The 15,569-nt window shown below is 34.6% G+C and overlaps 1 protein-coding gene across 1 annotated transcript; it reads right to left on the bottom strand.

Moving 5' to 3' along the window:
* Positions 1-3,140: 3,140 nt before the first annotated feature.
* Positions 3,141-15,007, bottom strand: LOC140773373 (protein VAC14 homolog). The gene is made up of 20 exons (XM_073115887.1): positions 14,511-15,007; positions 14,305-14,418; positions 14,151-14,216; positions 11,864-11,953; positions 11,650-11,769; positions 11,530-11,558; positions 11,275-11,417; positions 11,088-11,182; positions 10,767-10,853; positions 10,495-10,602; positions 10,311-10,402; positions 10,045-10,126; positions 9,154-9,219; positions 6,708-6,823; positions 6,440-6,560; positions 6,196-6,357; positions 5,988-6,116; positions 5,045-5,113; positions 3,813-4,091; positions 3,141-3,632 (listed from the first exon to the last, which is right to left on the bottom strand). Exons 1-20 carry the CDS (start codon positions 14,598-14,600, stop codon positions 3,531-3,533), a joined length of 2,160 nt encoding a protein of 719 aa, XP_072971988.1. The 5' UTR covers positions 14,601-15,007; the 3' UTR covers positions 3,141-3,530.
* Between the last annotated feature and the right edge of the window lie 562 nt (positions 15,008-15,569).

The following is a 15,569-nucleotide window of genomic DNA, read 5'->3' on the forward strand; positions in this document are numbered from 1 at the left end:
AATGCTGTAAAAAATACCCTAACATTAGTTCTTATAACGGACAGTTACAAAATAGATGAATAAATTACGTTAATATTTTTAATTTTCTAAGTCGAGGTTAAAAGGTATTATTATTTTTAAAAGTAATAAATATTCCCTAGTAAAATATAAAGTGTTTTTTTAATCTATTTTCCTAAAATATTTTAGTATAGTTTATTCTAAAACATGTTAGTATGATGCTTGGCCACTAAGTAATGTAACCTTTTGTAGATTACTAGCATATGAATCATTATGGACATGCTACTAAACCTTCATGAATAAGAGGTCTCAAAGCTATTTTTACATGGTATTTATGTGTGCTACTAATTCAAAAACTTTGAATTAATACTAGTCAGATAGATTATTAGATTATGCCCAATACTTAGTTTATGCAAAATTAGGTGTGATGGAGAGAGAGGTTTGATAGTTGACAGTGAAGATAGATAAAATAAAATTATGTTTATAATCTAATCTAGAGCTAGTTGGGATAGATTATTATTATCATTATTAATCTTAATTACTATTTCTTCCACTTTTAATTAAATAGTGGACTAAAATTGGAACTTTGCTTCTGATTATAAAATTCCAAGCGTTTTCTAATCCCCGCATTAGGCCGACTTTAATATTTTTTAGTATGAGAAGAAAAATGAAAATAAAAATACAATACCAGGCAATGGGATAATACTAAGATGATAAATAAAGCAGCACCGATTTAACTAGAACATCATTAAATTTTAAAGTATTTTAAGTTTAATAAAGTTTATTTTAGAGTCAATTGATAGAGCTCATTCGATTAAAAAGGACTCATATTGTAAGAGGGCACTCGAATTCAAATTCTAGTAGTATCAATATCGATATATTGACGACTGGGTAATCCACCAATTTATCCTCTTAGTGTATATGCAGCAAAATTCTTAAGGTTTTATTTTCTATTGTTAATGTAAATATATGGAAATAAAATGAATTAAGCTGATTCACAAATGGCTGATAAGTGTAGGAATTTACCAGACATCACAGAATAGGTGGAATATAAATAATCTTTTCTACCATTTTCTAGTCTATTGGAACAAAATGTCCCTTTTAAGCTGCTCAATTATTCCAATGAGCAAGTTGTCCTACTTGGAAACAAGTAGTAAAATACCAAAGAGTTGGTTCCCATCTTTCTATGTTTGAGTCTCTAACACAACTCTGTCTCTATTTGCCAAGGAATCCCCTCCTCCAGATATTCCAACTCATTTTCTATCAATTTGTCAACTGTTAATTGTTAATTTTGATTCTCCAGTATCTATCACAATCAAGATCTTGTTATAAGATATTATGCAAGCTTATGTTTTCAACTCTTTTAAGCATCTTAATCCATTTGATTACAGAGTAGAGCCCTGCAAGTTGCATCAGATGTTTAGTTTGACAAGTACAAATTAATATCATCCTATTTAATTATCTCTGCAAACAACTGCGAGTCGTCGCCTCCTCATCAGCAGCTGATCATTTCAGGTACTACCCTTTCCCCCCCACTTTTTTTATTTGTATAAGATGAAAACTAGAATCTTCATATTGTAAATAAATAATTCAAATAAATTTGAAAAAAGATCACTACTTATTTGCACCTTTATACATATGAGATTTAGTCTTCCAGGAAAATAAAGACCCTAGTCTCATTAGCAATTAGACTCTTAATTATCGTTATCTAATTTGGTCGAAATATAACGAGTGGTATCAGAGCTTAGGTTCTATGGATTGATTTCGATTGATTGATTGTTCCATCGTGTATAATTTAATTTCTAGATTTTGGCTTGAAATTGTGGGTACTCCCGACAATATTTAGATTTAACTTCTGATTTGATCTTGATCCATCAAGCATCAATAGTTTTGAGTGGTCTAAAAGAAATACTTATGCCCACCACTTATTTTGCTGGAAAATAAAGATCCTAGTCTCATTAGCAATTAGACTTTTAATTATTATTTTATAATTTATTCGAAATATAATAAGTGGTATCAGAGCTCAGATTCTATGAATTGATCGATCGATCGATTGATTGACTGGTCCATCGTCTATAATTTTTAGATTTTGGCTTGAAATTGTGGGCACTCCTGACAATATTTAGATTTGGCTTCTCTGATCTGGTCTTGATCCATTAAGCATCAGTAGTTTTGAGTGGTCCAAAAGAAATACTTCTGCCCACCACTTGTTTTGCTGCTACTCACATTGCTACTTCAAGGCTAAAAACTTCTCATAAGAAGCCTTCAAACACAAGTGTCCTCATCCTGAGGATGGAATCTTGGTCTAATCCAAACAAATGGGACAGCATCCAAGGATGCTTCCCAAGCCACACAGTTGCCAATTTGATCAAGCTTTGCGATCACTCAGTAAGTTTATTGTTTGTGGAAGTGAAATGGTTGAGGGAGAATATATGCCATGAATCATATCTTAATCTTATCCTACTCAGGAAAGTTAAAAGATATCGAAATGAAGTGAGAGGTCAGAAGGGGGTTCAGCCGTTCAGGTTCTTTGTTGAGACCACCAACAAGCTACAACTTTATACAACTTTGAAAAAGAAAAAGGCAATTCGATTCAATTCAATTCCTGTTGTAGCAAAAATAGGGCCAAAATATTATCCATCCAATGTGTTTGTTCTCCTATTTCTTGTCAGATGTTCAAATCTGCATGCATGTTTGGATAGTCATGATGGGTTGAATGAGACTTCTTTTGATATTAGAAAGATGTGTGCAAAAGATTTGGCTCATTTTATTTCAGGATTGAAGTACAAATGGTGACATCTCCACTCAGAACAAGAATAGGGAGGAATTGAAATGAATTTCGTCTTCATTTTGGCTTTCCAATATATACATACATATATATATATATATTTCTCCCTTTGCAACTTGGAGATTCTTGGCTGACCTTGCTCAAAGTTAAACGATGAGCAGTGGTATCAGGTCCTTTCTATAATATCCTCTTAAACTCGCCTATGACAAAGATATTCTAGGGACAAGAATGAAATACATAGGTAGATATGATCAGATAGATCATCTCGGGGGGCATTAGTAGTTTGTTTATCCTGCCAGCTTCATTTCCAAACTAAAATGCAAAAGAGGAAAAAGAAGAGAAAGAAATCACAATCACTGAAATGTACATTTCCTAACAGCTTTATTGGGATAGTCGAACCAGCTGCTGAACAGTATAAACAACTGAATCTTCTCACCTCACCCAAATGGTTCCTCTGCTCATAAGGTCTTCAATTAAAAATTACAAAAACCCATGAGCAGAGATTTCAAAAGGAAAAAAAATAATAAGAAAGAATATAGCTAGAATTCAAGCATATTGGGTTCATCCAATACGTACTGCTAACAGAACAAAATCTAACAAAACGACCAACCAATGATATATATGATTTACACCGGCTCTACCCACTTCTTTGCAAATTAAATATATTCCATACTACATGAACTTGTGATGCGGGGATTTTGTGCTATATGGCCCAATGCAGACCTTAAAATGTGATCAGCACCGCTCAATGCATCTGTCCAGGTATGCTCCATGAAGATCTAGAAGGGGGCTGATTGATCTCAGGGAGTGTCGAAGACCTGCGTGTTTCTTCAGATCTTTGCATCTCCTGCATATGATTGACAAAAGTAAATTACCCTTCAGTTATTCTACAAGAAAAATGTAAAATATGTCGCGTCGGGTCTTATCTATGAAAGAAAAAAGGAATATCTAGAAATATCTCATCCATGCACTAGAAAGGAATATAGTTGCTATCTCGTAAGATAAGATACTAAGGTGCTTCTTATACATGTGATAATGTTGAGTTCGACATGCTTTTGTGTTGCTGCTGAGATTTGGCAGGTTGTCGATGTTGCTGTTGCATGTTCTCAAACTGTTGCAGCCTAGCTGGAAAGTTGATTGAATTATGTATGTTTGCTGCATCCTGGTTTCGCTTGCTGTCATCCGACAACTGTAGAATCTGTGAATATGGGTTCCCTGATGATGAACGCTTGATATTTTCACTACTCAAGGCAGATGATGGCACAGTCTTCAATCGAGTTCGTAAGATCTTAAAGGCTGCACTTTGCTGCAGATACAGAGATTGTACACAGACGGAGACAATAAAGAGATTGAGAACTAAAAAACCACCTGAAAAACTGAATATTATAATACAGTAACTTACAAGAACTATAGAGGTGTAGTGAATTATAAAAAGACTTCTACAACAACCCAAAAGAACAGCCCCGACTAATATAAGATAACATTTATAAAGATTAAAGAAATGGGACAAAAGAAGCTTCATCTAAATAAGATAGAAGATGAGGAAGCATGCGAGTTAATTCTAGGATGGTGATGCACTAGAGTATTGGGAACAGTAGGAAGCTCTGCTCTCTCTCTCTCTCTCTCTCTAAGCTAAATCCTCTCTAAATTATGTGTTGGATTGATATTTTAGGAAGAAAAGAACTCTAATCCCACATTCCCAGTCTGAAGACAGGCCTCAACTTGGGAATCCATCATTGGATCTGAATTACCGAAAACCTAAGGCCTATTTGAATGAGTATTCATCTATTTCCAAACCAGTTTAGTATTCACTAAACTGATTTTGTATCCAATACACAAGTTTAAGGCAAAACAGGTTTAGGAGAAACCAACTTAAATTCATTCTTCTCAATCATCTCCTCATACATCCAAGTATCTAACTATTTTACATTTACCAACAAAATGTAACTACTATTTCGTCTTTGAAAGGACATCACTTCAATCACCCCCAATTCTCTCTTCATCCATCTACTATAGAGGATATTTTAGCATTCCGCATCAAAATATCTGTTAAATTCACTACTTTTTCGTGCCACATTAAGTGTAATTATGGCACCACTACTGTTTAGTTACGCTACATCGAAAAGCCACCCAATCAAAGTCTGATCTATTTTGGTGACCTCAGTCAAGTTATTTTGCAAATCCATAGCTCGTATTAAAAAAAAAATAAAAAATAAAAAAAGTGGAAACCCAACTAAAAATATCAACACTTTGACATACCTGAGGCAACAACATGAGAAGGCCATAGAGAGCTTTTAACAGCCATGCATTTTTTCCAGGCTCTAGGAGCTGCAAAAGTTGGCAAAGCATAACCTATCAGTAAGTGTGCAACCCAATAAAATTAATACCATTACATAATTCTGTATAGATAAAAGCAGTGTTCTCTTACAAGTAATATGAAGTGGAAATGTCCAAAAGAAGAGATGCAAAGATAAGGAATGAATAAGAAGCTATTAAGTAATCTGTGTTGTCAGAACAGTTCACCACAACTGAATTCTGTCACTGATTAATCAGCTAATACATGGCATTCCAGACAGTGGTTAAGTACAGAAAATATCAGAAACAAGCTAAAATTGAAAATGTGGGACTAGCTATAGCAATATAATTGCTAACAGCCTAGCAACAGTTGTTAGACTTGCCAAACAATGTCAGTGGCAGCTACTTGAATATATATATGGAAAATTTTATTTCATTTGAGTGGTATTTCATTGTGCTAAACGAGTAGTACACCTTTTCTTAAATTTTATTTTGGAAATGTGATGCTTTATTTCTGCTATTTTTCTAAATTTATTTTGATTTTGATATATATCAAAAAACAAAATTGAAAATTCCAAGATCAAATCCAAAAGTGGCTGAAACTCTGAAAGTTTTGTTTTTTCAGGACCAAAATGAAAAAAGAAACTTCAAGCCTCAATTTTAGTTACGATTCTAAAGTTGTCATTCAAGAAAATCAAACTATTAATTGTGCTGGATTATATACTAATCCTTTATCACTTTGAAGCCCTATATTCCATCTCATATCCTAATCTCCTCATCTAACTGCTATTGGATTTACATTAGTAGACTGCCTCAATGAAATATGCAAGACAAAGATATAAGCAAATTCACTTAGCAAGATGAGGATAAATCAACAAGACATATATACATATATTAAATTATATACCTGTAATCGCAGGTAAGCAAAGATTGGAGTCTCCAGTAGGCGTATCAACTTGTCTAGCTGTACTAGGAATTTCAGATTTATGTCTTCTTCCCCCAAAGACTGAATTATAGAATTCGTATGATGATATGCCTTACATAAATTAGAGAAATAAGTCAAACTACTTTACAACATAAAGTTGGAGCAAGACAGCAATAGAGTGTATCCCTACCTGAGCTAGAAGACACAAACTTATTATTGCCATTGGGGAGTGACACCAAGAAGAATACAGGGATAAAAATAAGTCTTTGCCAGTATAGTCCACCAATGATTGCTTAAGGAGACTTCGTAGCTCAGCCAGTTCAGATGAGGTGAGTAAAATAAAATTCAGAGCCTAATATATTTACAAAATAAGAAATGTTAATATCTTTATACTTTGATGATGATAATTCAATGGTCAAGGCATTGGGATAAACCTGAACCATGACAGATGCAAATTCAAAGTCACCTTCACTCTCAAGAATTGTTGAAAATTCTCGGTAAACTTTTTCAGAACCCAAAAGAACACAAAGTCGACATACTATCATAGCACCCCGCCTGAAAATGTAACAAAAGAATTTCCAGAGACATACATGTTAATTGTTTACGTGCTGGTTAACATGTGGTACTCTTGAATATCTCTATCCTTAAACAACAGAAGAGGAAAACAGAATTGAGAAAAACAGTTGCAGTTAAATTACATACTTCTCCAGAAGCACATGGTCTTTGTGGAAGCTATCAATTAAATAAGAAAAGAGATGGTGAAAGTGATGAGCCTCTTTAGCTATACATGCATGTACTTCCAGCACCAACAAAACCACCTGTAAAACAAGTAAATATAGAAATTTGAAAACTAGCCCCGAAAGAAAGAAAAGAATAAAATGCAGCACAAGAAGATGAATTTTCAATTTTCAACATTTATGCAGAGGTACAATCACATTGGGAAATAGTATGCCAAAAATTTGTAAACATTTCCTCATGAATACAAACTTCATGCTCCAAAAAAACATTCAGGTACTAGAGGAAGGAACACAAGCTAATGCAATTTCCCTACCTCTTCAATATTTAAGGGTAATACTATTCACAAGAGTCAAGACAAGAATAAACTCATTGAACTGAACATGAGGCTCTGGAGATTTTAAAGAGCATCAAGTTAACACAAGGACATCAAGTATCGTTCTAAAGAGTTGTTTGGTCTATAATGAGATATATATTGGAATTTGGACATGTGAGAGAAAGGGCACCTAATCATTTAGATGGCCATGCCTAATGTAATTTAGAATATCACCTAAGGTAAAATTCCAATGAAAATGAAAAACATATACCATATGTTGTTTCTGGAAATGATACAGCATTACAGCTGCATTTCAGACTTCAGATTACAGAAGAAAGAATACCATCAAATGCAGGACACAGAACAATTTTGCTATCAGCCTTGACAGAACAGCATAGGATATGACATAAACAAACTGATAAAGAGCCACAACGTTCATCAAGTAATTTTCCTTTTACAGTCTTGAGTTAATGATGAATAACTGAGAAAGAACCTCTGCTAGGGTACTTCATTTATTAATGATTGATGATGAAATGTTCCAAGCACAATAATACAGATGCAAGAAGAGATAGAAGTTAAAAAAAAGTAAAACATATTAGTCACTATGATGTGCACCCCTAAACATAAAACTATATATTCATAGCAAAATAAAAAAAACTTAACTATGATCATACAAATCGCACAAGACCAACATGTATAACCAAACAGGATGCCATTATCTAATACAATTGAGAACTTTCCTGAATTCCTCTTCAATTACATCCAACTTAAGTGGATAACTATGATCATACAAATCGCACAAGACCAACATGTATAACCAAACAGGAGATGCCATTATCTAATACAATTGAGAACCTTTCTAAATTCCTCTTCAATTTCATCCAACTTAAGTGGACTAACAATTCTTAGCATAACTTCAAACAGTGAATACCAATCACCTTCCTCCACTATGTAAGCACCCTATAGTTTCTGGCACATATCCTTGCGGACAAGCCAGTATAAGGAAGCATCCATGTTTCATAGCTAAGAATATATACTATAATCTTCTTCAATAGAAGAGAAATTCATAATACATAGATTGTTAATTGCAAAAAGGATCCTCATCTAACTAATCAAACCATTCCAGCACAAAATCACAAATAAAGAAAAAAGAAATTGAAGACTATACGAATTTAATATAATACAATTATGGGTTTTATGCGTGTATACCCTTAAAAATCTCTTATTTGTTAATAGAAATAAGATAAAAATATCATTAACTAAGAGAAATACTAAAAACTAGCATAAGGATAGTTTTGTTCGTTTACATGTACATTATTCAAATTTTAACAATCTAACTCTAAGGGATATTCATGCAAGAAATAAGTATTTTCAAAGGAATACATGCAAAAATCATTTGTTTTGAGAGGCATACATACAAATATCAACTTTACAAGGGCATACAAGCAAATAAGATATTTTTGAAGGGTAGATATGCAAGAAATCCTACAAATAAATAAAGTAAGTGTGACATAAGAAGAATAGAGAAGTTTTCTAGCTCACTTTCTTTTAGTAGATTCTTCAATCTTGCATAGCCAAGTGCCAGTAGGTTAGGTTAGATATTAGGTCTACATGCCTCTACTGGTCAAGATAACTCGGATCAAACTATTTCAGGCTAATTAACTAAATAGCTCAGAATTAAACTAGAACTTTCCAGCTCAACAGGAAATAATGCTTTAAATATTTATGGAAACACCACCATTCTAAGTTAATCTACAGATAAGCCATATATTATTATTACATTTAAGGCAAATAGTACATCTTAGTTACTGCACTGAACATAAAAGTTGAACAACCAACATAGGGTTCAATTTAAATAGTTAAAAATTTTGATGGTCCTGCCAATCTTAACTCCAATCATGAAAACGTGTTCAGAACTGACAATAAGTAAGCCTTAATAAAAAAAAATTAAAATAAAAACTCAAGAGTTTAGACTAAGCTGACAGAACCATGTAAGACCATCTTGTGACAGTATCAGTTGTCAATTATAGCAAATATACAGAAAAAAAGAAAAGAAAACGTGATGCAGTAAAAAATTGGTAAAGTAAAGAAACTTACATCATCTGAAGGGTCTGAAAGTGCTTTCAAAAGTGAAACGAAGATATCATTCAAGTATGCTAAAACCTGTTGCAGATACAAGATTCCTCACTTAGTAAACCTAGGAATGAATAGAAAAGCCAAAGTTTCCAAATACCAACTCCCAACTAATATCATGCTTCAACACTCCAAGATCAATAACCTATTTAAGCCATGTTAATCTATTTAAATATTTAAAAGAGTAAGGGTGCAAAACAATCTCGAAAATTACATGAATAAAAATAACTGTCACAGCAGTACAGCACTCAAATTATAGTCAGAATGGAAGATTCACCGAATTTAAAATAACCTACAACAAATGGGCAATTTATGCTCAAACTATAAGTGGAATCTAAAGAAGACTGTCACAGATTAAAAGAATCTATGAGTTTAAGGTAGAGGGAAATTATGACATTAAACCTTATGCGGAAATTTTGGATCATTTTCAGAAAAGACATTAAGTAAAAAATGGAACAATATAACTTCATGACTTCTTACCAAGCTTAGCAAAACATCATGTTTCAACTTGGGGATTGAGCACAGGATCAATAAAAACCAGTAGAATTACAGACAGAAGAAGAAACAGGAACATAATCAATGCAAACATTTCATACTGTATGACCTTGCAGAGGGGGGTAGATTACCCATAACAATTGCTTAATTAAGACTTCATAAATGAGTCCTCTTGCAACTGTCCCCACAGACTTTTAGTATCATTGATTACCAAAAGGTATCTTAAATCTATGATTGACCATCATCATCTATTTAGTTGATACAGCTGTTGGAGAATGCTTCTCAGGAAAAAGAAATAATAAAAGCCAAAAGCAGCAATTAGACAACATGAATGTCCAGGGATGCATAATAATGAATTACCTCAGCTCGGTATCTGGCCAGAAGTGCTGCAATCCAATGCAATGCTTCAATTCGAGTAGCCACCCATTCACTAGTTAATTCTCTGGGAAAGAAACACGGAAACCATAACTAATTATTTCAGCATCTGAATCATAGATGCATCAGAAGTCCTTCCTGTTGACTTTCATGTTGCTCACTTAAAAGTAGAGTTAAATTAACCCAAATTATCAACAATAAGTAACCTTTAATCCTAGCTGCTTCGATGTCAGAAGACAAATGGAAAGTACCTTCTTGCAATACTGAGGATGGCTTCTATATCGAATCCTTCACTTGGATCAGCTCGGATGGCACGAAGTTCTTCATTGGTTTCACGTGCAACCTTCAGGAACAATATAACGTTGTCAAAGTACAGTAAATCACTGTCTTCTAAAGGCATCACTCAGCTGACACGACCAAAGAAATACATTTTACCACACTAATCTTCTCCTCTTTGTCAGCTATGCATGGTAATATAGCTCCTAAAATATTGGCATAATAAGGAACCAGTTGGTCTCCCCCAAGTTTTACAAACTCATATATCTGCAATTTCCAGAATATATAATGTAAATAATCTATAAGCATTTCATATCATTGAAGAAAAGGTAACATTTGTTTCATTGACCTTCCCAAAGGGATGGCATTTTCACAAAATAGTTGAAAAAAAATATTAAGTTGCAAACTGATAATGATGAGTCAGCTCTCACCCATGTTATTGCTGTCAACCGAGTGAATTCGTCAGAAGAACCTGCCCGTTGTACCAAGATCTCAGCCATACGACCATAATCTACATTCTTTATGATAGAGATTATCAGTCAAAAAATAAGATACTTTACAGTAGATGCATAACGCAATTTAAGTTACTAGCTAATGCAGGCACCAGTGGCCTTTTCAAGACGCGCTCTTTAAAGGAAAAAAAAAAAGGTAATTATGCACATACAATTTAACGATGCAGATATCTAATGGAACAATTTAGTTAAAAGAAACAACAACCAGGGATTCTCATCCAGCTTGCATAAGAACCTTACTGGAGAATTTTTTATTTCTTGGAGAAACTCAGAAAGAGCAGAATCAGCTTGCTGTCGAATTTCATGGCTGTTATCACTTAACATATTAAATAAACCTGCACAAAGATATCAATTGCATAAGACGTAAAAAAATTCATGGTAAAGGGGACAAATATTAGTACAGATACTTCTACTAAAGGAACATTACCATCAAGAAAATCTGGAAGAAAACCAAGCATATCAATATCAGGGACACTGTCCAATACAGTGATCCATCCCACCAAAAATTGCCGTACATAAGGGTTGAGCACATTCATACGTTCTCTTAGAAGTGGTATAAATTCTTCTATGCTTTAAAAGAGATAAGATAGAAGCACGCAATCAAATGTTAATAAAGGTAAGTATGGATTAAAGGTAAGTATGGATCAATGAAAACTAAAACAAATAGGATAAAATAGCCTACCTGAACTGATCACTCTCCGTCACAATATCCTGGTTAAGAGTTAAAGTCAGGTATGATATATGATACAATCAAGAAGAGGAAGTTTCTTTTTTCTTACAAAACAAAGCAGTTATAGATTACCTTTACAAGCCTGTCTAGAAGATGAGCAGCACTTTGCACATTGCCATCAGAGTCTGCTGAGAGCTTACATAATGCATCAAATATCTTATTGAAGAAAATGATGAAATCTCCTCTTACAACCTATGGAAGAGAATGGCATATCCATTAAGACACATGAGAAACATAAAGGAAACTATTTTAATTAATTGAAGTATCTGATAACAGCAATACTCACCTTTGCTATGTTATAAAGTGCTTCACAAGCATAATAGCGAACTCTACTATCTTGGTCATGAAAAGAATTAAGTACAGGTGGTACAATTTGCTGTCATTCGGTGCCAGGAAAATGTATCAGACAAGAAAAATAATACTTCATCACAAGGATGTTTTGCATGAACCAGAAGTACTAATAAATCTCCTATGAACAAATGTTGTTAACTTTGTAAATCCATTAAAGGATGAAGATGTAGATGAAAATCTACAGCCTAATAACCTTTATCCTAGATGGAAAAAAAATATTCAAGTATCCATGGAATGAAGACTACATACTTGACAAGAGTGTGAAATCCGCAAGATAAAAAAATTATACCTATAGCAAGTCATTAAATTAAACTCCGTCATTTGGCATATGTCCAATAAATTTGGAATTCTAGATCATCCATACTCAACAAAATGCTAAGCTAGGCAGTCATTTTCCAAAACAATGAGGTTGAGTGCATAGATGTCCACATAAGAATAACTAAACAGAAGAGAGGCTCTACAACAAGGTTGAACTGCCAAAGATAAACAAATCAAAGATTTCAAGAATAATCATCTGAAGAATGGCCTAGTAAATGTCTATGGAACCTCAACAAGCAGGGTTGACCAAGCAATTGAAACAAGGTAATAGTATTAACATATAATTCAAAATAGAAAAATGAAAATTCTTAATCTCATATTAGATCAGACCATTAAGCAAGGTCTATGAATTTCACTAAAGTATTCCTTCTTTAAGATAACTATTTAGAGGCAATCATGAAAAAGAAGTAATGTTTGAGTCATCATTAAAAGATGAAGCTAGTCCTTGAAAATTTGTATCTTGATTGATAAGGAGTTGGCCTATTCTTGATAGCTTCCAATTTGACTTGATAAAACCTTACCATTGTACCTTATATTGGTGCAATAGACCCAACAAAAATCAAAGTATCAATCATAAAAGAACACCTTCCGAATTAATCTACATCCGGTGTTCTATCAGTGTTGTAATACTACAATCTTGCTACATTTAAGTGGTCTCCCAGGCATAATTACAATTAGTTCACTTTGGACTACGTTCTCCAACTATAACCAAAGCAAATTTTTTTGCATTCCTAGGAATATTTCAAGTCACTAATTTACCTTAATGGCCCCTACTAGCAACAGAAATAACTAAAGCATCATATTAGACAATTTTAGGAAGTAAATAGCTCAGAGTGGAGATCCTTAAAAGGTCTAATTTAGTAGATATTGTTTTTTTATGTATAAATCTGAAAGGAATTAAACAAAAATTTAGGAATCTCCCTACAAGCTGATTATGGAATGACCCCTAGAGATTGACAACGGTGGTTTAACCTTCCTAATAATTCACCTGCTCTGGTAATTGGTTCATGCTTGAAGAAAAAGATAAAATATAATATAATAAATCAATATCCAGTGGAATTGATGATCAAGTTAATTGATTCAAATTCCTATTTTCTGAAATACCTCTAAGCTCCGGTGATTATACTTCCAAAGAAGCGACTGATGAATCTCGTGATGTGTAATCCATCAACCCCTCTTTGGTACCGTTAGAGAAAGAGCATTAGATAAGTAGGCAACTACATTTAACAGTTCATTGAACTTGTGCAACATAACATGATTGCTGCTCAGAGATTAATCTGAGGACAACTCATGTGGAACTGACTGCATACACAAATTCCTATAGGATAAGTCAATATATACCCCCATAAAATGAGGTAATCAAATAGTTATTGAATACCCACAAAGTGGCAAGTTCACAATTAATTAGCTGCTGCCAATGAACAGCCATCAGCTCCTACTCCAGTACAGATCTTCAAGAGATATATGTGCTTTGTAAACTAGTAACTAATGGAGTTCTGAAGCCTGAATAACAAGGGAAATAACAAACTACTACACTCGAGCTTCCTCTTCGTAAATTGACGAGAATTATCCCATATCCCAGAAGTAAATAAATGAATGGTATAGGAACTAGAACAGATAGTAACAAGTAAAAACAAAATAACTAAAAACAATCTTATCCTTTAAAAAATCGTCTGTCTTCCTATATTAGTTCTTTGGAACTTACAGTTAAAAGTTGCCCAATACCAGCATTTTAGTGATACTAGCCAGGTCCATAAACCTGAAATCTATGAACATAACGAACACTAATGGAATTTCCCAACTTTGTTACAGCTTATTTTTCTTAAGTAGTTTGAGGTTGCATATGCCCTCCCTATGATGCAGTAGTTCTTTTACAAAAACAAATGATGCAGTAATTCACTAACCTCAAGATGCTGAGCAGCTTCTGTTGTCAAGCCCACTGTAACCGCAGCAAGTCCTATCAATCCACCCTATAATAGACAATACAAATCTAAAAATCATTTTCACTAATAAAATTTAGAAAAACTAAAATCTGAAACAACTCCATCATCATCAAACCTTCCTATAATTTGCCTGGGGAGAGTACGTGAATTCTGTCGTCAACAAACTAATCACCGCCGATATCTTATCGTGCTCCCCTGCAAACGCAAGCTGCTTCACGATCCCCTCAATCTGTGTGTACAATTGTTTTTAACTCCCCCAAATCAACCGATTAATCAACCAACTTCAAAACAAAAGCAGAAATTCAATCAACAGAACATTACCTCAAGCGCCGCATTCTTCCGCTTCTCGTAGAGCTTGTCGGCGAGGTTTCTGAGAACCGCGCCCGGAATTATCGAGAGCGCGTCGGCCATGGCGCCCAGGGGCGACGACCTCGCCCGAGATCCCTGCGCTAACTGCGAGCGATCGGAGACGACTCCCTCTTCCGAACCTTCTCCTCCTCGAATTGGAACATCGCCGAACCGTACCCCGCCAAATCGAACGCTGCAAAGCGGACGAGATCGATGACACGAGATGAAGGAAACCCTAATGGGAGATCCAGAAACCCTAACTCTAGACCAAAAGAGATTTGTAGGAGAAGATAAGCGATGGAGAAGATATATAGAGAAAGGGAGGAGATTGGCGAGATCGTTCTTTCCCTTTCTATTCTGCACGGCGTTCTTTCTATTTTCCGCAAAATCCTCTCTTTTTTCTTCCTTCTTTTTTACTCTCTCTCTCTCTCTCTCTCTCTCTCTCTCTCTCTCTCTCTCTCTCGCGTCGGCGTTTACCGTTGGACTCGCAGCAACGGCGTTTAATGTCGGGGAAATCGGATGGACCTTTTTACGTAAAACCCCCCAACCATGTTCCAAATTCCGAAGATGTCACCACTAGCGAATCGACTCAGATAGTGGGGAACGTAGGGGGTTTGGTGAAGCGGACGGTGGTGATGGGATACGACTGTTTGGTGGAGGGCTGCAGATCTTGTAATTTGGTATTTTTATCATTTTTGATCCACTCTTTTAAGGAAATTACATGATAACCGATCGATATGGATATAGATTTAGATTTAAATTCCTTTCCCTGGAGATAATTAACCGATCGATCCTCCGACCTTATGGTCAAGAAGGTGAAAGGGGGAAAAAAACTTCCCTGGAAAAGTCTCCACGATTCACGGAGTTGAAGTAACAGCTAAGATGCCAAAGGGAGGGAGTAGCGAGGAAATTTTGGATTTCTTTTGGGACAAAATCTTTAAATTCATTTGGACCGTACTTTTAAATTAGAATAAATAATAAATATCGGAAGCTTCCATCTTCGTGGCAAAGGTAACAACTGTACAGGATAAG

Source organism: Typha angustifolia, chromosome 13 (genome assembly GCF_048772165.1).
Source record: "Typha angustifolia cultivar Huaian chromosome 13, ASM4877216v1, whole genome shotgun sequence".
Classification (NCBI taxonomy): domain Eukaryota; kingdom Viridiplantae; phylum Streptophyta; class Magnoliopsida; order Poales; family Typhaceae; genus Typha; species Typha angustifolia.